This window comes from Pagrus major, chromosome 18 (assembly GCF_040436345.1).
Source record: "Pagrus major chromosome 18, Pma_NU_1.0".
Lineage (NCBI taxonomy): Eukaryota > Metazoa > Chordata > Actinopteri > Spariformes > Sparidae > Pagrus > Pagrus major.
Genome location: NC_133232.1, coordinates 20,634,659 through 20,658,997, shown reverse-complemented (window position 1 = coordinate 20,658,997; position 24,339 = coordinate 20,634,659). Strand labels below are relative to the sequence as shown.

Genomic DNA, 24,339 nt, shown 5'->3' with positions numbered 1-24,339 from the left:
CAAAGATTACACTTATTGAGCCGGATCATGAGACATTGACATCTTCCTCAGATCTTCCTTTAGTTGCACATGTATGGGCAGGAAAACCTACACACTGGCTGTATCCTAAATAATTCAATCACTCACTCATTATTACCTCCATAAATATACATAAATACAGTATTGATTGTAAATCAGCAGTCAACATGGTTTGATACAGAGACACTGGCAGGTGTAGTGTCATATAAATCTAGCAAAGGCACTGCTATGGACACTACATTTCACCTTCATTACATGATATTTAAAAGGTGCAATATGTAATATGTTTTTTTTAAAAGCATTAAAAATTAACTCAAATTATCGACAAAATCCGAAGAAACAACAGTGACATTATATCACAAACATCTTTGAACCGTGTTCAGAAATATCTACTGAAGTTAGCATGCTAACTATCTAGCCCCAGGCCTGAAAACCTCTCAGCGCTCCAGAGTTCCTGTGTTAGCAGCATTAAACATCTCCCACAAAATACTCTCCAGGAAATCTGGCTAGCTGCACGGCTAACTGAGCTGAGAAGAGCTAACAGTAGCTACAGTCATTTATGTACAAGTAAAATACAGTTAACAGCAGTTACTCTTGTGATATGCTGCCTCTATTTATTGGGACTATAAATTCAACAGGTGGCCAATTCTTACACATCGCACCTTTTCACAGCACCATACAATGCATACATCTTACACTTAGAACTCAGACACTCTAAAACAATCGGTGCATTTATGGAAATCGGGACTGATTTCAGATACACTCATTAGGCGATGTAGTTTTGAGAGCTCATATAATTCTCAGCATGACAAGCTGAGTGTAATCAGCAGAATCACTGTAAACATCCGTGCAGGTGTGCTGGGTGACGAGGCATTTTTCCAGCTTGACCTCGTTAGGTCAACGTGTAACTAACGACTTTCTGCATTAGAGGCAAGTTGCGGCACCTAGTTTCACAAGCTGCTGCTGCCTACAGCCCTTAAAACAAACCAACAACTTACTAAAGATGCACTGGAGGTGCAACTGGGATTTAGTAATTACAAAATGCAGAGTAATAATGAAGAGATGATAATGGAGTTCAGGTAAGAAGTGATTGATTGAGAGAAAATTGGTGACAAATTTGAGTGTGATAATTCACATTACAAGTGGAAAAACAACTCAGGCTTAATTGGGTCATTACACAAGGCAGGGGAGCATTCAGCAGGTGAGATCCTCTCTTTACTGCCCTCCTGGCTGCGCCCCCTCCTGCTGTGATGGGAGGCGGGGGTGTCACCCTGGCGTTTTATCCCTCAGCCAATCATCATCTCTAATAAATGAAACTCCACAGGAAGTGACATACTAGCGAACACTAATTATGCTCAGCAGGAGAGGCTGCAATTAAGCCACATGCTAAAACCTTTGGCTGCCAGTACTGCATCTCCCTCTGAGTCACAGCTACCTTCGCCTCCCTTTGGTCCTGTGGAAGATCATCTGGATCTTCAGTCCGCACAGAGTCAGCCAGGGGTGTGTGTGAGTGTGTGTGTGTGTGTGGTTATTTTTGTGTTTGGGGAAGGTTGGTTCAGGGGGTCTGACCTTGGTATTTAGCAGTCTTTTGATTAGAATAAATCAGATAGCTTTCATCTCAGTGAAGGATGTGGAGAACTAAAGGGCAGGCACCTTTCAGCATTTCCAGCAGTGCTAAGAGGGGGTGTCATTTAAACCTATGCACTATCGATTTATAACTTTCAAAAGCAGAGGGATGTGAATTGACATCAAAGGCCTCCTCTAAAAACCCAAGATGGCGTCCTCAAGAAACCAGAAAATATTCACATTTAAGAAGATGGAACCAGAGAATTTTGAATTATTCTTAAAAAACACTCAAAATGATCAAAATAGTTTGTTGATATAATATTCTACTATTAATAGACTGATTAATTATCATCGCAGCTCTGAAAGGAGGTGATGGCATAAATCACATTATCTGAGTGGGGAGAACAACCTGATCATCAACACATGTTCACCACAATATCCGTCTTAAATATTCCACTCAGTGTGGCTCATGACTTGTCCAGCAGATGCAGTTAAGATCATTTAAAGCTGATCTATAAATTGATGGTTGGATTGACAATGGATAAAATGACCACATATAGTGTGCCGCTTGTGGTGATGAACCCACAGAGAACTAGAATGGCACTCAGTAGAGCGCATACCTCTGCCAAGGCCCAACAGCCCCCTTTAATTCAATCAAGCTTAATCCAAATCAAAAAAGGCATTCAGATGTTTATGTAGATTCACATCGAATGGCATTCACTCATACCTACCAGCCACCTAAAATGACTGATTATTTTCATCAAGATCCATTATTATTATTATTATTATTATTATTATTATTATTATTATTATGAGAAATTAAAGCAAATGTTGAAAACGGCCTTTCTCACAATGTTAATTAAAGTGAGATTAAATGCCTGGATCTGTCCTTTTATCCAGATCCTAACCAAAAGTTAATGGAGTCTGTTTTCAGGACTGAGAGCCATCCTCCAACCAAGTTGGGTGGAAATCCATTCTGGTTTCCATTACTGGTTTTTGTGTAATCCTGCTGACAAACAAACAAACAAACAAACACGGCTAAAAACACAACCTCTTTGGCTTATAATAAACCTACCTGTCCTCCACCAAACAACAGACAGGACAAAGTTACAACTAGCTGGTGAACAATGGGTCATTTAATGTAAGTCATATTTTCCTCAGTAGTTGGTAGACAATAAAAGAACAAAAAATAGTGAATAATGGACTTAAATCATTCAGGTGGCCACAAATGGGACTCCAAATAAATGCTAATGTTGCTAATGTCTATTCCTGCTTCTTGTGCTAATAAGCCATTGTTTGCTAGCACGTTAACCGCATCATCCATATCATGTCAGTGTTGCATTTCAAAAATGAATTAAACTAAAATTCAAATGATTTTCCACCAAGTTGTTGGTCTTTTGGTGGGAAGATGAAAACATACAAATTCCAGTGTTACGCTGTGCAGCTCCATGACAGTCATTTATAGTGAACAGACATCATTCTTCTTTCCCATTTGACCTATTTTTTTTTCATGTCAGCAGAAAGAAATCTCTCTTTTTAATGAAAAGCATGTACTCTAGCAGCGGTAATGAAAAGTGCAACAATTCCAATGTTACTCATTCAGTGAGCTGGGTGAGTGGGAACAAGATCACAAAACACAACCAGTTAAAACATTATATTTTTTATTTTTTTCTGTGTTTATTTGAATTCCAGTTGAAGACACAGTGTTGCACTGTGCCAGGGTTTGCATAGGTGTGATAAGAAGGTAAAACATGGCAGCTGACAGCCTGTATTTCCATATTACAGATAAAACCAGTTCATCCCCTCAGCAGTCAAATGGAGCATGATTTTTAACAGTATCTTACAGTAATGGCGGAGTGATCACCGTTACATAACCTGCAGTCACATAACATAGTCCTCTCTGATAGAAGAGTAGCATTATAGCATTTTGGTCACGAGGAAACTCCCACTGAGCGGTCAGATATTCCCATTTTTTCTGCAATTTTGAGACATTTAATTCGTTCTTAATATGAAATCATTTGAAAAGACAACTCATTGATTGTCAGAAACATAACTACGCATTAAAGGTTAGACTGAGTCTGAATGGTGACCTTAAAGTGATGAGTCTCCCCAAATCTGTATGGTGTCAAACACTCAAGTCCTGTAGGCTTGAGAGGTGAATGTGGAAGGATGTTTTAACAGCCACCTTTGACACCATCAGAGGGTATATGATACTAAAAAGATTGCTCAAAGTGCAATACAAAACCAATATAAAAACATGAAACAAAACGAATAATAAACAACAGAAAAATCACTAACATTTCCTGCTACATATTACACATGTAGCTCTCATCATAAGCATATACTTACAGCATGCATGAAGGGCTTTCACTGGTCCGCATTCGTCCAGTTAAACTCCCTTCCTTATTCACACATACGAAGCACTTCATTACTGGCGTCTTTTCTTAATATAAGATATTCCTTTACAGCTGATGCTCTTTAAGAGACACCACGTTTAGTACATAGACTACATTGTAAACATTCATTTTTCTTTGTGAATAAATACTCCTGTAACAGTGTTTCAACACTGCTGCACACATGGAACAGTTTCACATTTCTAACTTTGGGACAACAATAACAATAAAAAAAAAGAAGAAGTTCATAAATTCACAGCTCGGGCTGTTTCAAGTTGTTTACCAAACATGGATTAAGCCTTAAAGACTTAAGACATACTCACTGTGATATGTACTTTAATTTGCTATAATTCGACCCTTCAAGTATTTATCATATCCTACAGTGCCACCTTTACTTTTTTTAAGCTGCTAATAAAAATACAATTGAGGCAGTCCATTACTGAATGTAGGTGGTGTTCTTCAACATTTCCCTGAGCTCTTAGGTCCTAAAAAAAGCAAAAAAAAAGAAAGAAAGAGAAGTTAATAAGGAATTTGCAATCATTGTAATTCAAAATAACCAGCAGATGAATTACCTGTTTGGCCTTTTCTGTCCAGCAGATGGAGCCAAAGCAGCTTTTCCTCTTTGCAGGGCGTTAGTGGTCACCAGCAGGCCTCTCATTTGTTGCTGTTCCTACAAAAAAATTTAAAGTTAAACATTTCACCTTGAGTTCACTAAAGCAGAACTTTTTTTAAACTTGAAAACATACGAAAAGATATTCACCACTGATGGCTTGACAGGACAAGGCGGTGGAGGTCTGTTTGGAGGGTCTGTTGGGGGTTTGTATCCTGTTGAACTCTGCGAGTGTGTTTTGGTGTCCGGTGAAAGTAAAGGTGGAGGTCCTGAGGGCGGTGGTGGAGCCTGGTTTCGTCTCTGCTCAGATTTAAAGGTGTTTGCCTGAGGAGAGTATTGTCTCTGAGGAGAGGCTGCAGGCTGCGTCTGTGGCTTAGCCATCTGCTTTTTCTGCTCTGCAGCATACGCAGGTACGGGAGGAGGCTTCCCTGCTGGACGCACAATAGCATGTCTGGACCGAGTTGAGCAAGACGGGCTTGGACGAGGAGAGGATTTCGCCTGGGGGAGAATGCAACCATTACAAAGTTCAGTGGCTTGGTCCAATATTAAAAAAACAATATAGATTTACAGCACTTTCTGGTTCGTGAAGGGCTGTCTTACCAGGTGACTGGAGTCCTGTTTCTTTAGCAAGAACGTCGGGTTGGCGTGACCGTTCACCTGACTGTCTGCACGCAGAGGCTTGTTCTCGGCTGGGACTGAAACACTGAGGTGTAAAACACAAATACAAAAGTACATACCCATCATTAAAACATCCATACAACATACACAGAGACTAAAGCCAAAGCACAACAGCAGCTGGTATTTAAATACAGTATCTCATGGTCTGCTTATTTTCAGGTTCATACTTTTTATTATTATATCAGAATTACATACTTTGGTACTGGAGGTGGAGCAGAGGTTTTCAGTGGGCGGAGTTTATGTCTGTAGTAGCACCACAGGCCAACAGCAAAAACCACAAAGAGGACCAGCGGGACGACCAGCAGGAGTAGAAGGAAATTGCCTATTGGAATATAAAATAGACAAGAGTCAGAAAATTGCATAATTACAAAAACTATTAACTATAAATTGTCAGTATATGAAAAACACAGCTGTCTCACTTTGACTGATGACAGGTCCGCTGTCCACACTGCCCCCTGAGCCCCTCTGGTTACACAGAGGAGGAGCCCAGCCCGCGTCACAGTGGCAGTTGTGATTATTGTTGCACAGCTGGGGAAAGAACAAATTACCAACTAAATGTACAATGTAAAGGTTTATATTCATTATACTGACGTGAATAACATCTTATGTATACTTCACTGTATTTGAGAGAAAAATAATGTACATCTTACTCCACTATATTTATGACAGCTATAGTAACTTCACAGATATAACACTGATGGGGACCCTGCTGCATAATGAATGCTCTTACTTTTGATACTTTACGTATGTTTTTCTGACACTTTGGTACCTCTACTTGAAGCTGAACAGACAACCCCCTCAAGGCAAAACATGAGTTTCTTCATTCATATAGTCTCTAATGAAGACGTGAAAGCAGATAAAAATGGTGCCAGGCTGCCAGCCTACATCATTTTCCAGGGAGACTTCAAGGCCGGTGGCAGACACGACTGCGTAGTGGAAGAGAGGTTTATGGAACCAATCTAAACATCAGTGGTGTCTTTATTCTATAGCCATTACATTGTGCAAACAAGTTCAAGCAAAAAACTTGTCTATTGCCAGCTAAAGTTAGATTTCGAAGGCATGACTTTCATTTGTACTGCAGTATTTTTTACTGTGCTGTACAGCTACTTTTAATTAAGTAAAAGGTCTAAATACTTTTTGCGCCACTGCCAAGTTTGCCATCTTTCCATAAAAGTGGGCTGGCAGCCAAATCCATCTCCTCAGCATCCCTCCTCACGCACATAGAAACTTACCCCGTGTCCATGGCACTTGGCATTGCACTCATCAGCTCTGAGGAAAGATGCATTGCGGCATTCTCCATTAAAGCAAATCTGTTGAGAGAAGGAGGAGGAGAGTCAGAGAACAGGTTAGAGGACTGAGTTGTTCCTATAAGTGGTAGAATTTCTGACAGGTAAAAGACATAAAAAGATCTAAAGCATGCAATAATAAATTCAATTTCATATATCTTCATATATGTCTGAATCTCACCGAGTCAGCGCCACACTTGGTGCCCGTCATGACCAGGCCTGGGTCCAGAGTGTCTCCCTGTGCCTCCTCGTCCCCCTGCCCAGCCTTGTACACATGTGTTCCCATACACTGGATCTTCTTGTTGCCCACACTGATGGTGGTTTCTATGCGGACAGCATTGTTCTCAATTGGCTTGGAGGCTGAAGCTAAACACTGGATTTTCCCACACTTAGCATCCCTGGCAGAAATAACAAAAACGGTATCATCAGGTTGTTTAGATTGAGTAGATCTGTTGGAGTAGATGAACCTAAATGTTTCGATCTTCACCTGTCCTTACAGCTCCTGTACTTCCCAAACAGATCTTTGCCACAGTTCCCGTACATGTCTCCAGCCTCGTTTACCTTCTTAAAACACAGCTCAGGGGCCGCACGGCCTTCTGCGGTCAAAGAAGATAATGTACAGAAACACATCAGTATGGCCGCACAGACACACATAATGACACACACACACACACATGCACAGTGTGTTATGTGACCACCTGATGGAGACCAGATGGCGTCCCTTACTGTTCTGTGTGGCTCCTGTGGTACTACAAAGGCTCTCCAGGGAGGCTCTGTCACAACGTGAACATGGACACTGTCCAATAACAGTCCCTAATCCTGTGACCCACTGAGGGCTCATCTCTAACTCTACCCAGCCTCTCTGCTTCAACATGCACCGGATGTCTAACTGCTTTAAAGACACAATGTGACATTATATGATGGCCGAAATTTTGTGTGATTACACAGAGTAAGGTTACATTTATCAAAGCTTTTATGACTGATGTGATCGTGCAATGAAAACTAGAAAAAGAACAGGATGCCGCTTTTGCGAAAGACTTTAAGTGCACATGAATGTATAAAATATGCTATTGCGTGATCAAAATGGAGGATATATCCCATTTTGGAACAGCAGATTTCTAGATTATAAACATGCAGTTTACCCACCTCGTCCCCAGAGAGACCGACACTGCTGCTCCAGGGTCAGACACATGCCGGTGTAACAGTACGCCTGACCGTCTGCACACGTAGTGCCATCCACTAAATAGAAATTAGCAGGACAGGACTCTGCCTTCCCATCGCAATACTCTGGCAGGTCACATGACCCTGAGGGAGCACGACACAGCACGCCTGGACTCTTCAACTGGACAGAGAGAGAAGAAGAGAAGGGGAGGTTTACGGGGGAAAAACTGAGATGAAGAGACAGGATTTTTGTGTTTCTCTTGGATTAGATGATAGTACCTTGCAGTCCTCGCAGCAGACGCCATGAGCACACTCAGCTCCAGCTTTCAGAGTGCAGTTGTTGGCATTACAGCAGGGACTGGTGCACTCCTACACAAAACATACATCAGAGAGCAGAGCCATGGGTCTTGGCAGAAACATACAGGGAACATATACACTGCAACATTGAAGGGACACGACACACACGGACCTCTTCTTCTCCACAGTCACATTCTTCTCCGTCCTCCAGGTAACCGTTGCCGCAGCGCTGCCCTCCGTACATGACTCTGGTGTTCGGCATGTTGAAGAGACACTTTCCTCCTCCAGAACTCAGGTAGCTCCTCAGCTCCTTCAGGTTACAGTCGTTAAACACACGTGGAAATGGATGCCTGGGTTGCAGTGAGGAAAAGCACAAATACAATTAGTAAAAAATGTCAGGTGGAACAGGTGGAAATATCAAAAAACATCATTTCAAACTATAATTAAGCAGTAAATCTTTGCACAGAGATATGATTTCATTCATGAGTGAATTACAATGCATACTCATCTCAGCCTGCATGGCCTTACACAAGTTCATACATTACAGATCCAGAATGCAGATTTTCAGACATTCACATCAACAAAAAAGTTCAGAATTCAAAAAACATTTACTGTGTAATAGTTGAGAAAAGAGAATAAATGCCAATTAAAGAATACATCTTGCCTTCTCTTTGAGCAAATAACAGAAAAGTTGTAATACAAAAAAGTATTGTTTTGATAGTAATCAACTGGGAAAGTTTCATAGTGATATCTGTATCCTACCCAGTAGCAGCAGCCATGATACAGCCTCCGTCTTCGGCCCTCGCCTGGCAGCAACCTGTACTGTCGTGGCTCATGCCGAAGTTGTGGCCCATCTCATGTGCCATGGTGGCAGCTACACCCACTGCTGACTCTGAGTGGTCCTGGTCAAAAGAGAAGGAGTCAAAGAGAACTCAAGATCTGTAGAAATTCAATCTTTTATGTAGGTGGGTAAAAAATATATTATGTCTGATTAAATTATGGGAGACACGCTGGCATTCCAGTAAAATATCAGGAACTCAAGTGCCACATTGGGTCGTACTTTTTGTTTGTAAAAGAAAAAAGTTATGAGTTTTCATTTCCACTCAAGTGCCTGCAGAGGATTCATGTTTGTTTAGACTCATGTCTCTCACCGTGTTCACTCCACCAGACTGGTAGTCGGAGCACATGGCTTTAAGAGGGGCCAGCCCGATGGTGGTGCCCTGGAACCCCCTCCCCCTGGAGACACAAAACGCCACCGGTGATTAGTTCCAGCTGGACAAAGGCCCACTGGGATACAACTGGTGATGGTTATTGTCTCACACAATGTAGATAAAATCAATTGAGGGCTCTACCCCACGGGGACAAGAGGCTTAGAGGATACAGGGGGAGACTAGTGTCAGAGACAAAGTGAAGGAGTGACTGACGTGATGAGCTGAGCATTGTCGTTGGGGAGCGCGTGGAGCTGTTTGCGTCTCCAGGACAGGAATGCCGCCAGAGTGCCGTGAGGGTTGTCTGAGACGCTGATCATGTCCCCGCTGGTCCACACCTCCAGACCGATTAAGGCCACACGGATGTTCAGAGGCTTGTAGTACTGTGGGAGTGGAAGAGAGAGTGACAGACAAGGAATTAGACCTGTCACTTCTAAACACAAGCGTGAGTGTCTGTTTGTGGTTTTCACGCTTAATGCCAGATGTTACCTTGTCGACTAAGTTGGCAGCTTCCAGTAATTTCAGTTTTGTCTTGTCGAGACTACTCCCATGTTTGTCAAACTGCAAACGACATAAACCACACTTTAGACACACCCACGTTTCTTAATACGGCTTCCCAAACCTCGAACTTCACACTTCAGACGAAAAACAGGATGTGATTCAGAGCTTGAATTTAACTAGCTGATATACACCATTTATGCTACATATAAATATATCTTATGACACCAATCTATCCATCCATCAGCTCATGATACTTTTAACACACAAAGCCACATCCTGCACTCCCACATTTAATGGTTTCTGCCTACTTATAAAATAACCAAATATGTCCACATCCACATCTGTGTCCTCACCTCAGCCTTGTCTGCCACTATCAGCAGCTCCACATACTTCATATTCTTGCTCAGGTCCCTTTTCTCCTAAAAAATGAAGACAGAATACTTTAAAACAGAAAATGTGGGAGCACTCTTGCCTTTTTTTTTTTTTTTTTTTAAGTATTACAGGCAGGTGATCGCTGTCAGTCCTGTCCGAACTCACCCTCCTGCTCCGTGGTGACATCATCCCATGGATGAAGCCATTAAGCCCCTCCTCGTGCTCCTTGTTGCCGTGGTGATGCAGGCAGCTACCTCCGGGTAGATGGAGGCTCTCGGCTCTGAACACGGCGTGCTGCTGCGCGTCCGCGGAAGCAGGAAGAGGCTCTATCAGGTAGCTGACGCTTGTGTTCAGAGATATCAGTCCCCTGGGGAAACAAGACACTGCTGATGGTTCCAACCAATCATAGCTCGAGGAAATCAATGTGGATTTATGATGTTGCTGTCTGTTTATGTGGAATCTTTTTTTTTAATGCCAATATTGTAAACTGAGCGCCTTTTCAAAGCCTAAAACATCAGATTAAAAGCCATTTCTAACAGTAATCCTGAAGCGTGGTAAAACCATATGGTTGCACATCAGATATTAATATTTGTTAGTCGGCTGTGGATGTTTTATGGATGGGTGGAGCAGAGGAAGTGTCTCAGGTGATTTACTGCCCTTTATAAATGAAGATCAGCTGGGACAGACGGAGTGATACACACTCCTCTGGCCCCTTCACAAAACCACTCATGAATGAACACGTCTATACACAAACCCACGAGCATGCACACAGCAGCAGGTCAAGCAGCTGTAGAAAACATCTGGAGAGGTCGAACGCCCACATGTCAGCGTCCCTCTATGCTGCTTTGCATTTCTCCAGAGAATCTACATTAGTAGGAAGACGTATTCATTCACCCGTCCTCCAGTTGAGCATTCAAACCACAAAAACACACATATGGCTGCGATTTCTGTCAGCGCTTGCCAGTTCCTCCTCTGCTGCCGGCCTCTCCTTTCTGATTGTCTCTATAGGAAAGATCAGCTGCCCTGGATCCACACCAGGAAGAAACACAGGATCTCCATACTGAGCTGTACTCAATGAACCAACTCTGGAGCCAGTGACCTACTAACCTACTGGAGAGCACAAGACACTGCACACAACTGTTTCCTGCCACATCTATCTATTTAGATACAATTTGATCCCAGGATAAACTGTTGTGCAGGCTGTGGTTACGACTTCTATTCATCTGAAACATCTGGATTCTGTATGAGAGCTCTTAAGCCTTATTTTACAACTGTCGGCATCTACTGTGAAAATCTCAGTGTGTCGATTTAGGACTCGAAAATCGACACAATAGCATTTCAGCTCGTAAAGTGTGATTTACTGATACTGGCAGAATATATTCTGTTTGTAAAAATATCCTAAATATCTAACACGCGTACAGTCCCAACAGGCTGATGCGTGCCATGGATCTTATAGTGCATTCATCTGGTGTGTTTTTGCTCCCATGTAAAAAAAGTATGTAGCCATTGGTTGCTGTCCATGTAGAGTAACCTAGATTAGTTAGAAAAGTTATTTAACACATCAGTTTTCTCATACTGTCCAGGGCTTCTTCTGAAACACTCTATTTAAGCTCCTGTCTCTTTAAAGCTCCCACTCCTGAAAACCCAGTCTGCTCTGATTGGTCAGCTCACACATGCCTGAGCCAGCACTGCTAACAACAACAGAGCAGCTGTGTTGAACTAAATCTAAATCTAAACTAGCTGTGAGACATAAATGTGCAAATGCAAATGTGTGACATGGTGACGTATGATGTCACAAAGTCACTGAATTAAAGGCGGGACTACTGACGAGGCGTTTCAGGAGCAGTGTTTTCTGTGGGAGAGAGGAGCTTCTGTTGGCGTGGAACTTTTTATCTTTCCAGATCTTTTACATGCACAAGAACAGATAAAACACTGAAGGAAAGGGAAAAAAAACTAAAAAAAACTTAATAGGTCTCCTATAAACAGCGCCCATGTTGTTTCCACATTACGACTTAAAAGCTCATGAATGCACATTAGTTGGAAGAATGACTTCACAACATGGAAAATGGGACTATTCAAGGAGCAGGGTTAATGTGGCAAAGAGGGCGCTACATCAGATTTCTGCTACAACATGACTTCTCAAATGTTGTGTATAAAGGATAAACATGATTTCTGTAATCAGGGAAGGATATTATAAGCTACGTTTCTCATGGATAAAGGGATATCTTAGTTAGGTACAAGTGTAACCAGGTTTCTTTTTAACTATAAACAGGGTTAGGGTTAGGGGTGATGTTCAAAGCCATAAAAATGGCTCAACGTGGACACATTTCCTTGTCTCTTTGGCAAGTTGACCAAAATACAACAACTGAACAACAGTAAATGATTTATAAAATAATGTAGCTGCCTGGGTTTTCTATCAACGACTCAGACAACACTGAGGAAATTACTATGCATCCATTAATTTTGTTCTGCTGGCCCAAAATGAGCATGTCAGCTTGGAAACAAATAAACCGAGGCTGTAAAATTAGCCATAATGAAGCTAATGTTTTTAATTCAGTTTGTTGTAATCACAGTTTTCATAAGATCAATCACAAACATCATCCCGACGTGATTCAATCCGCAGCACTAACTCTTCTTGCAACTCTCTACTTCTTTTTCAAGAGAAGAAATAGAAAAGTCCTCTCAACAGAAAACTATGAATACAACATGTATGTTTTACACACCTGAGTCCTGAGCACGTGCTGACAGCCACACTGGAGCCCTCGACGCCCTGAACCTCCCCATGGTAGAAACAGTTTCCCTGGAAGACAAAAACAATTAAAGCTCTCCATGTAGGGAGGCAGCGATCAGAGAGACTGTCATTCAACCAGAGGACCTTGTTATGAAAGCAAAAAATGTAGAATGGTATGTCCATACTGTTATTTCCAGCCTGTTATACAGAAGCATTGATATTTATTTCTCTTTTATGATCATTTATAACTCCCACTGCAGTTTAAGAACATCAAACTGTCCAATAGACTTACAGCGCTGGCAGGAGACGACGACTTGCGGCCTCCATCGGGAGTGTACCATATTTCCTGATATCCAGGGGCCAACAGCTGCCTGGTGGAAGACAGCACAAACTCAGAGACAATTTGAAGAGATTACACGTAGCGCCAGACATTCAATCTCCTGAAACAGCAATATGGTGGAACAATGGTGAAAAATATACGGGAGTAAAAGCTGCAGGAAACAGTGGAGATGGAAGAGTCTCTCCAGCAGCTCAGAGGTCATAAAACATTTAGTCTGACAGAGACACTCTACAAAACCAGACCGCTTTAAAGGTTTAGACAAAGATCCTCTCAGAGATAAGAGGAAATACAAAGAAGAATGTAGCGACGGTAATAAAATCCATATGTACCTTTCCTGAATGACCCTTCTGACTTTAGCTAAAGTAGGATATATGGAAACATACAGAAAAAATAGGAAATTGGTAAATGTCAAACAAAAGCAGCCTGGATATACCAACAAACTTAAACTCTAAAACTTGGAATTTCTCCATCAGTATACATTTACAGACTGCACAGGAGAGGCTGATAAATCAGGCAAACATGCACAAATCGAGAGAGACATTAATTTAATTGTTGGAAAACATTACGCTCCTCTTCCTCTCCATCTATGTGTGTGTGTGTGATTGAGTGAGTGTCCTCAGACTCTGGCTGTTTCCGTCAAGCTTCTGTCACCGTACCGGCTCAATATTTACATCTCGTACAGATGCTTATTTTCCTGTCTTTCTCCACTCCAACTCTGTCTCAATCCATTCTTCCTGTTTTCATTCATAAGCTCTTCCTCACAGCTGGTTTTCTTTTGCTCTGTCTCCTCTCGCCTCTTCTCCCACAGTCTCACTCGGATCCATTAAACAGGCTGCGACTGCAATGAACTCAGGCTGGAGAGGAACCTACATGTAGGCCCATTTCCTGCTGCTGGTCGAAAGACTGGACTCAACTGAAGTCTGAAATACACATGAGACGGACCAAAGATGTTCTGCTAGGATTTTATTATTCATCATGTATCTTCATAAATTATTTTCTATCTCAGCTTAGTGGCTAGGCTAACTAAGTTAGACAAAAAAAGTGTAAATCAGTTGAATGAAGTTGAATAACCAGCTGAGACACTTATTTGCTTTCATGCTGAAAAAATGATGAGAACTCTCCTGTTTTTTTTCTCCATCAAATACAAAACTACAATCAGAGCTGGCTAGCTTAGCTTAGCGTATGGAAACAGTGGGAAATAGATAGCATGGCTCTATCTGAGGGTAAATAATACACCTGCCAGCACCTTTAAAAGCCCATGAATTAACAAGTCACATCTTTGGTTTAATTAATACAAAAACTAAAATGTAAAATCAAAAAGTTGTGGTTTTACAGGGGAGTTTAAAATTAGCAATTAGCTAGGCTATTGTCATTGTTGGACAGAGCCAGGCTACCTCTTTTCCCTCTTTAAGTTTTCAGTCTTGATGCTAACTAAGCTAGGCTGCAGCTTCTTCTGTCTTATATTTAATGGACAATCATGGGAGTGGTAGGCTATCAATCTTCTCATCTCTCAGCAGGGAAGCATGAGTGTATTTCCCAAAATGCTTAACTATTTATTTACACTTATCCAACACAGATGAAAAGGTTATAACAGTTAAGCTAGCAGATTTTGTCATTGCTGGACAGAGCCAGGCAGGCTATTTTCCTTTATGTTCAGTCTTTATGCTAAATTAAGCTAGCTAGCTCCCGGCTGTAGCCTATTTATTCTCAGCAGGAAAGCAATTCAGTGTATTTCAAAATGCTTCAGTATTAATTAAACTTTAACCTGCATTCATTATATCCAACAAAGATGAAAAGGGATTAACAATTAAGCCTAGCATATGCTAAATTAACTGGCTGCTGGCTATAAATAGCCTATTTAGAGCACAGACATGAGAGCAGTATCAAGTGTCTCATCTAACTCTTGTCAAGAAAGCGACCCAAAAGGTCAAACTATTCTTTTAAAGGATGATGGAGACAAATGAAGGGAAGATGGGGATTTTTCTTTTCTCTCCCGTCAGATGCCCTAAAGGAGACATGCCTCTTGAAACAATGACAGCCTGTTGATGCAATCAGCCAGAAAAGCAAGTCAAAGATAAAAGACGGCTGCTTCATCCTTTAACAGATTACCACTCTGGGGTTGGGGGGATGAGGGGGACTCTGTATGCAGACACACAACCAGTCTATGAGAAAACTTTAAAATGATCAGTCAGTGGTAATGTATCCGGCTGATGTCACCCTAAACGGGGTAACCCCCGCTGTGTTGTGATTTGACCCCCTAGCCTCATTTATATCTGGCCTTCCTCTAGCTTTCCTTATTTAAGTTTCCCTTATATTCCCACCGTGCTCTCCTCTCATCGGTGTTGCTATCTGTCACTCTACCAGACAGGATTAATGGCAGAGTGGCTGATGATTGACTGATCTTAACCCTGCTGCTCTTCAACAGTTGTTAAAATGATCGAGGAATCACTTCTTCCATGAGGAGATGCATAATGACTCTTTCTCTGCTCCATTCTTCTTTATTCTCACATGCCAGTCAGCAGCTGTGCTCGCTAGGCCGATGACCTGCTACCATGTGACATTTAGACACAACATGCCATTAACAGGGCAATTACCACTCCTGAAGGCACAATACCAGCTTAGTTTTGCGATATTTCTAAACATGCTGATGAAAAATCCAACCACTGTTTTTGTCACATTCAAAACGGCTTTTGTCAGTTCTGTTGAAGGTCAAATACAATTAATGCCTCAACTATTTTGGTATCGTAAACAACTTCAATGATATCTCTTTATATAACCACTGTAGTTGTACCGGTGGTTTATTCAAACCAAGAGATCAATCAACGCAACTGCCATCCGGTATGAAGAAGCAACCACAGGAACCACCCTAAAATCAGCAGCTGTGGTCTTACAGCATAGCTTCAACTTGCCTCAAAAGTTTACCAAGAAGAAAAATACAGTTCAGGTAAATGAGTCATTAACTGGGTGATAAAAAAAAAATATGAGGACAACAAAAAATGCACGTGCAGTTAAATATGATGACATTTGTTAATCTCTGCATACTGTTTTATTTTACATCAATGAGAGACCATGCTTCTGCAAGGTAGAGCCGACCACCAGCAGAAATGACTATAGATGTTCAGGATCGCGCTAAATGACAGGAAATGACAGAAAACAGTACTTGCACTGTTGCACACTTGTGTATGTCTCTGAATAAAGAGTGATCATGCCCGATGTTGATACGAGGAGAGCAGTTGAATTTGTGTATGAATATCCGTGCGTGACAAATGAATAAAATCTTGTTGTCAAACATACTGATAGCCTTTTGATCAGTGGTATCTGAGGCAGCCAGTTAGCTTAGTTTGGCATAAAGACTAGAAATAGCTAGCCTGGCTCTGTCTGGTAACTATATCTTTCAACCAGCATATCTAAAGCTCATTATTTAAAGCCCTTATATCTTTGTTTGCTTGTTATATTCGGTACAGAAAGAAGAAATGTAATTGTGTATTCGGTTTTATTGGGGTTGTGGACTATTTCTTGGCTGGGTGCAGTGACTTCATAGGCATTAGTTGTCACACTGAGGCTGCCAGGCTGAGACTCCAGGAACTAACTGCACTTTGTCAAGAAACAGTCGAGCAAATGACCGCCCGTAAATCTAAAAAGTGTTGTTCTTACACTTTGGTTTTTGTAGGGATTAAACAAACAAGATATAACGCGTTAGCTGGCTGGTTCCGCCTGTTTCCGGTCTTTATGCCAAGCTAAGCTAACCCACTGCTGGCTGTAGCTTCATATTTACGGGATATACATACAACTGCAATCAATTTTCTATCTAGCGTATTTTCCCAAAATGTTGAACCTTTGAATCAACCAGCTTTGGAATATCCCATACCATTGCGTCTAATTGCAGTCTGGTAAATGCTGTGACAGCATTCAAATCAGGACTGCAGAAGCCTCTGTGTGATGGCGTGAGCGCTGCGCAGAGTTTGGATGTCTTCCAGCGTCCGGACAGATGCTGTGATTGAGGAGCCCAATACTGGCTGAATCAGGACTGTCTAGTAGTGAGGCTGAGACAAAGGCTCAGTTCAGCCTCATGAGGGGAGAGAAACGGCGGGGGAGTAATGCTAATGTACTCGAGAGATAGGGAAGGAGAAGGGGACGTCGGGTAATGCATCGGGGTCAGTGGGTCGCATTCTCTCATAGTATCGGATGACATCACCGCACACAGGCGAAGGGAGGGAGAAGGGCTGACGCAAAGTCAAAGTAGCACTCAGCAATGGATGATGAAGAGGCTTTTTATTGCACAGGGAGGCCAATGTTCTGTTGTGTGAAGCCCTGAAAGTGTTTCCCCAACACACAGGCCTGGATTAAGATATAAGCAGTCAGGGCCGCGCCACTGTGAGACTAAACATAGAAACAAAGAAAACAAGGGCAAGCAAATACATCCCTCTGGTTCTGTGATCCATCAGGTCTGCGCTTTTAGCCTTGTTTGTGTTCATTGTGTGTCTACAAGTGTGTGTCGCCTGTCTGCGTGTGGCCACAGTCTGCTAAACCCTGACCGCAGAGAGCGCGTGGGAGATGTATATTTGTACTAGAGCCCTGGGGAACATCAGATCAGGGAAGAAAGGATGGGGTGCTCGTTTTTAGAGTGGACAGTGGAAGACGTATGAGGTGAGGAGAAGGAGAGGAGGAACAATGATGTGCACATTTCCCATGGGAGTGCTTAATTCAGGTTCATGCACTTAAGGCTGTGCAGGAAGGGCATTAAACAGAAGAGCAGGGAAAGTCATGCAGAGGAGGAAGCAAGGATATCCACACGGTTCGTATCTGCACATAACTCACACCCAAACTGACCCCAACTGTCTCCACTTTCCTCTTTCCATGACTTCTCTCAACTCAACCCTTCTCCTCCGGTCCATCATTCACTCTCTTACACTGTTTCCTCCCTCTATCACGTCCCTTTTCCTGCATTCTGAGTCAGCACACTAGCCTCTGTCTGGCTCTTAACCAAATCAAGCCTCTCCAGGCACTAGCACCACCCTTCATTAAGGTAAAAGCTCAAGCAGCCACACGCAGACACTCACACGGATTGCACGAACAAAACCAAAAAAAGACTCCTGCACACACACACACACACACACACACACGTGTACATTGACAAGTGCGACTGGGGAGGACGTAAATGGATTGAGTGTGTGCTCCAGCCACTGGGAGTACCGATGTACCGCAAAAATTCACAGCTCCGTCTTTCTCCAGGCTTTGCTTAAGTGATAGATTAAGTGAAGTGCAGATAAGGTGGACTGCAGATTGGGAAAAAATGAGATGTAAAATGCTGCAGAAGAATAAACAGAAAGACGAGATCAAGACCATCTCACAGCGAGTTTAGGTTCTCCTTTATCTGCTGACTGTCAGAGAAACACTCGCAGGGGCAATGAGGACAAGAGGGAGTAGCCAGGACACAGAGACGGACCCTGGCAGCATTTTCTCTGGCCTCTCTCCAAGATGAGACATTGATCTTCACTGACACAAACCGCTGTCTTCTTCAGACCTCCTATAGTCTCACATAGACAGATCTGTCTCCATGTGAGGCCAACAGAGGAAGAATCACAGTAACCAAGGGAATTGATGTTTAGGCTTGAACAGTGGGAGAGCACTGGCTGGTGGTGAACCTCAAACTAACGACGAGCCTGCAAGCTCTTTCTTTGAATTCAATAAAACACTTACGTAAGGCAGCGAGGGGCTCTGAACCTCACGGTGCAATGTTCTTAAAAAAGCTTTACTAAATTATTCAATGGATCCTTCCCCTGACTAAGGAAAACACTTTCTCCCTTAAAATCTCAAAATGCAATAACCTTGTTAAACTTGTTTAGTCATAATGCTTGAGGTGCACAAAGAAATTCAAATGTTGCACTATTAAAAAAACTTAGTATGATAAGTTTTTTGACCCCCTCTCTCCACCTAATCATTTTCATAGAGGCCCTGCGGGGAATATATTAAGTGTATTCTTATTTTCTGTCATATATCTAATGTCAGATATTCATATGATATATGACATAATACATTGGCCGATGTTTCCCACCTTTTTTTCTGCTTTCAGGACGACCAGATGACATTTTGTCGTCTGCTCTGTAAACACCTCCGTGTAAACACGCATGACACAAAAAAACTCGCTTTCCTCGCTGTTCAATAACCCGGATCTTCTGCAAAGCTTCTGCATTGTTCATGCCACAGAGCGTGCGTACTAAAGACTTCTGTCAGTCAAGCCAACTAACTTCCAGTTTAGCTTGAATGGGAATAAAACAATTTAATGGTATGGCTCTTCTCCACTTTCCAAATGTTATCAGACCAAGTGGCTCAAATTCTGATTTCATGGGGGTTGTGATGCTCCAAAACATTTATTCAGCGTTTTACAGCCTTTCACAATGCAAACTCACGGGAAAAAGTGTATTTGGCCAGTGTGCATCGTGTGACGTAATTATACTGTTTGGCCCCGATGTCAAATTGGCTTCAAAGCCCGGCGCTGTTCCTGGTGGCTTGGTGGTGGGCCTTAAAGAGACAGGAGCTAAAGTGTTTAAGACAGAGGATGAACTGAGGATAAATAAGGAATTTGTAAAGCTACTCTGATAAATAAACTTTATTTATATTGCACCTTTCAAAAAAAAGCCACACAGTGCTTTGTATCAACTGCAGTCTATGGATATTACTCTCAGGGACTCCCAGAGTAAAATGATAGAGCTGGAGATGAGCTTAATAGGCCCTTTTTAAAGACTGGAGCAGAAATAAGTATTTACATTACTTTTTATCCTGATCAATAAAGCTCTCAGACACGGTACACTAAAGGATCAATACTAAGGATGTGTTTCTTTAGTATTAACTCAATCTATTCATGCTTCATCATTTTTTTTAAAGATTAATTTCTACATTAATTTATTCAAATCACATTAAAACCATATTTCTCATCACTTTACTCCTACTGTACTGTAACTGTAGCAGCAGTGTTTCCCACCAGTGAAGAAATGTTCACACATTTCCTGTTCCAGGAAACTGTCGCACAAGTTGCACAAAAGGTGGTTTTCGAAACGGACTACAAGGAATCGCATTTTCTACTACATTGTATTTCCTCTTTTTCTGTTTATCAGTTCTGGTCAGTGATTTGTCTCTATCTCATGTTGGGCAACCCAGAAAACTGTAATAATATTTTCAACTGTCTTCCCTTGTCTCTGACCCTCTCTCAACACTGTGAGTGATTGATGAAAATTCTTTTGCCCAGAGGGAAATCTAACAGTGTGACCACCTGCTGGGGAGGGAGCGCAGAGGGGGGGCCGATCCCTGAGGGGACAGTCGGTCAGACACAGCGGAGTCATGGTCTGCTAATGTGTGAGTGAATGGACGACAGAGAGAGAGAGAGCCTATTTGATGGTAAAAATGGACTTCATAAAAGCTTCCCATTCCACTTGTGTGCTGGCTCAAATCCAAAAGTGATAAACTGCAGCTCTGTTGTCACCGCTGACATCTCCCACCCAGCCATCACACTGTCCATTAGAAGAGTCAGATACTCCGCTCCCTTCCTATCGCCATCCCCATTGTTCCTGGACAGGAACCACTCTGTCAGATTACAGGATGTTAGGTGCAGAGTCACGGTCTTACTTCCTGTTTGCCCAAGGCGCACGGATCGGGTGTCAACCTTCTGTCGTCCAAAACCATCACCCTGCTTTCCTCCCTTCATCCCCCCCTCTCTGCACCCACAGGAACACTGACCTTATAAATGTGTCTATGTGACAGCTAACATCTGGTCAAATAAACGGGGCGAGCTGGGGCATCTCGTGGACGTCTCAGGAGACACTGATTTGAAAATCAGTTTGGAATAATTGGTTACAGATAACGATTTGAATGCTTTTGGGTATTTTGTCTCTTTCTTACCTTTTCCTATGAAGCACTCCTATTCCAAAAGTTGTCGGACTGTACTTCAGTAGATTTTCCAGGTGTCTGTACTTTACTTGAGTATTAATTTTTCTGACAACTTTGTACTTTTACTTTACGAAACGACGTAAAAGACGTAACAAAACGGAAACAGACAGAGAGGGAGACTTGATTGGGGAGAAGAGGCGTGTTAGTGTCTCGTATCTGCAGAGACACTGCAGCCCTCTGCCTGGATTTTCTCATTTTCTCAGCTTGTTGCTGCTCGGGCACTTTACCAACCCAAAGTGTCGGTATTTGATGTCCTGAGAATGAGACTCAACAATCTTTCTGGTGCGTTTATGAACAGTTCGGACAAATCCTACTGATTCTACCTTCAAGTTTAAAAGTCTTTGAATTACATGAATATGACGTGAGGCTCAGATGGCTTTGCACAGAAATATCCTTCAGACTTTGAAGCACTTCTTTTACCAGAGTCTTTATACATCAGTATCTGTACTTCTACTTGAGTTATACTTTCGCCACCTCTGCAGATGTTTAACATCTCTAAGCATATGTATGAATCACTGCAGTGTTGTGTAGTATATTCAGTCACTCACTCGTTTTTCTCCAGGTGTAGTCTGAGCTCCTGGCCCTCAGCTGAGATCTGAACCACTGCCTCTGTGGGATGCTACAAGGACCAAAAAAACAGGTCGTCCATCCGGTAAACAAAAGCTGGATCATATTTTTAAATATTTTTTAAAATCATTTTGACTCAGATCGACTCACCTCTTTGTTGGCAGACCTCCTGCGTCTGTGAGGATGCAGCCATGTGGGATAAGTGATCTCATAACTGTGAACGTGCTCAAGGATGCTCCTCAGTGAAGCCTGCTTAATTTCTCCTAACGAAAAACAGAAAGAATGAAAATCAGAGACAGAAGCCGGTTTATTGCCTAATAGATTTTCACACACAATGAAGTATTGCAGTGCAAGACGATCACGTCAACAAAATATGAGAGAAGAAAAGGAAAATGGGGAGGACGCGTGACAAACTGCCATGTTGGAGTTGATCTGCAACATGTGCACTTAAAGGTGCACGCTGTAGTTTTGGGGAAGAAATCACTGACTTTTATATGTGGCGGACCCTGCCACCTTTTTTTTTTTAGCTTCAAACAGTGTTCTGGGGACCTTATTGTCCTCTGAGAACAGCTTGTTTATCCGAATATAGAAAAAAATAAACATGTTTGTGTTATTACCTCATTAATATTGTAAACAGTAAAATTCTGAGTTTGAATGTCTTCTCCAAAAATACACAGTGCCCCTTTAAATGATTGAATTACAGGCTATTAAAATATTCTTTCATTCATGCATTGGATGACTCACTTTTAACATGTAAAAAAATAAAAAACACAGACCTATATTGACATTAAATGCATGCCCAGCAAACACGTTAAGTTTGCATTTGCAGACTACAATTGATCTGTATCCTAATGCAATGCAATGCTGATCTCGTGTTCCCAGCACATCTCAATCATCCCCGAGAAAACGATCACACTCACCATTGTAAACACCGCCTTCAGACACGGCAGCCTCCACACAGCTGAGCAAAACTAAGAGACACAGACACAGAGAGGAGGACAGCGCAGCGTCGAGAGGAGGAGGACGCGCTCCTGGACGCATTCTAACAACAAAAGGCTCCGAGTAGATCTGCTGAACTGAGACATAAATGTGCAGTGAACGAGGTCTGCGCGTTTCACATCAGATGGAGGAGGGACCGCCGCCGGTGTGACATGATGAGAAGCTGCCGCTGCTGAATGAGATGCTCGCAGACCGCGGGGCGCACATCTCCTTCATTCTCAACCCCTCCCCTTCATTACGCACACACACACATGGAGAGACACTGTGCCGGCGAGGTGAGGCAAGGCGAGCCAGGATGTGATGAAAAGATGTAAGAGTGACAAGACACGACAATTATAGAAAAAAAATTTTAAAAAAAATCCCTTTATGATATCATTTCTACCACTCAAGAAATGTAGTGTTGTGCCTCCACAGAGCTGATGGATTTACAAAAGAAAAAAAAAATTAAAGCAGCAGAGACAGAGATATTTTTACTTTTACTCACTGGAGTGCTTTAAACTCTAAAAAAATGCTGGATCCTACATTTCCCATCATGCAACTTTCCCCCCATTCGACCTCCCTGCCTGTTAATGCCCATACCATACCAACTCCACATCTCCAACACAAGCTTAATGTCATACATTTGTAGTCCAAACTGAGCAAACCCCGATGACATCACAGTGACATCAGCAAATATATATACTCTGAACCACAGGCTTTATATTTTTTTTAAAAAGGAAAAAATTGGACGTAATCTCCGGGTCTGAAATGTGAAGCCAATCCAGCAGAGTCTTAAACCTGCATGCTTTCTGATGCCCAGTAGGGGGTGACTCCACTGGTTTCCTGAAGAAGTCTGACTGTATGTAAGCTTATGAGAAAATGACCCTACTTCAAACTTGGTTGATTACCTCAGTAAACAGTTCCAAAATGAGTTTGTGGTCTCAATCGCTAGTTTTAAGTCTTCTTCAACACAGCAGGATGTTCACTTTGTAAATAATGGTCCTATTCAGAAGTAAATAGATGATATAATTTATGCTTTAGGGCGTGGCTACCTTGTGACAAACAAGTTGCTACCACAACGTGCCATCGGGTTCTCAGTCAGAATCAGGAAATCCCCACCAGCTCCAACATCTCATCCAAATATTGTAACTTCTGACTCCAAAATACAAGACGGCAAGGCAAAGAGGCTTTAGAGAAGTAGTCCAGTAACCAGTGTCTGATCATAACATCACAGTGGCTCTGTCCTCTCTTTAAACAGCCTGAGAAGTACTCCTCATGAATGTTAAACAGATTTTTATGTGTAAAATTGAATGAGTGCAGCTTTAAATTGACTGTCACAGTATGGACAGTCACGCAAAAATCGGCAAAGATGGTTATCCCAACTGCTAGCTTTGTAGTAACACTTTAAAATGGCCTCAATTAGCCACTTTTGCTGTGTCAAGTATTTAAGTAGTTTATTAACAAGTGAAAACGGCTAAAAAAAAAGAGCATATCTGCTTTTAAATCAGCCAAATCAACTGTAATGACGTACAGAGGATTTTATTTAGCTGTAACAGCCAATGACAGTGTTTTTGCAGCCATGTTAGCACCACTTTCCAACAAAGTTATGTTGCTGTCAGAAATTCATGCATCTTATGTGAATATAATACTTGTTTGATTGTAATTGCAGTCTGAACAATATGATGTAGA

General features: G+C 42.0%; 1 protein-coding gene across 1 annotated transcript; it reads right to left on the bottom strand.

The window, feature by feature from the left end:
- Positions 1 to 3,257: 3,257 nt before the first annotated feature.
- On the bottom strand, positions 3,258 to 22,849 carry adam19b (ADAM metallopeptidase domain 19b). Its single transcript, XM_073486961.1, has 23 exons — positions 22,593 to 22,849; positions 21,823 to 21,935; positions 21,654 to 21,724; positions 13,114 to 13,192; positions 12,814 to 12,890; positions 10,256 to 10,457; positions 10,072 to 10,137; positions 9,707 to 9,778; positions 9,434 to 9,600; positions 9,161 to 9,245; positions 8,772 to 8,911; positions 8,182 to 8,359; positions 7,992 to 8,081; positions 7,698 to 7,893; positions 7,039 to 7,147; positions 6,733 to 6,949; positions 6,498 to 6,575; positions 5,685 to 5,793; positions 5,461 to 5,587; positions 5,188 to 5,290; positions 4,738 to 5,085; positions 4,550 to 4,647; positions 3,258 to 4,462 (listed from the first exon to the last, which is right to left on the bottom strand). Exons 1-23 carry the CDS (start codon positions 22,711 to 22,713, stop codon positions 4,456 to 4,458), a joined length of 2,853 nt encoding a protein of 950 aa, XP_073343062.1. The 5' UTR covers positions 22,714 to 22,849; the 3' UTR covers positions 3,258 to 4,455.
- Positions 22,850 to 24,339: the final 1,490 nt, after the last annotated feature.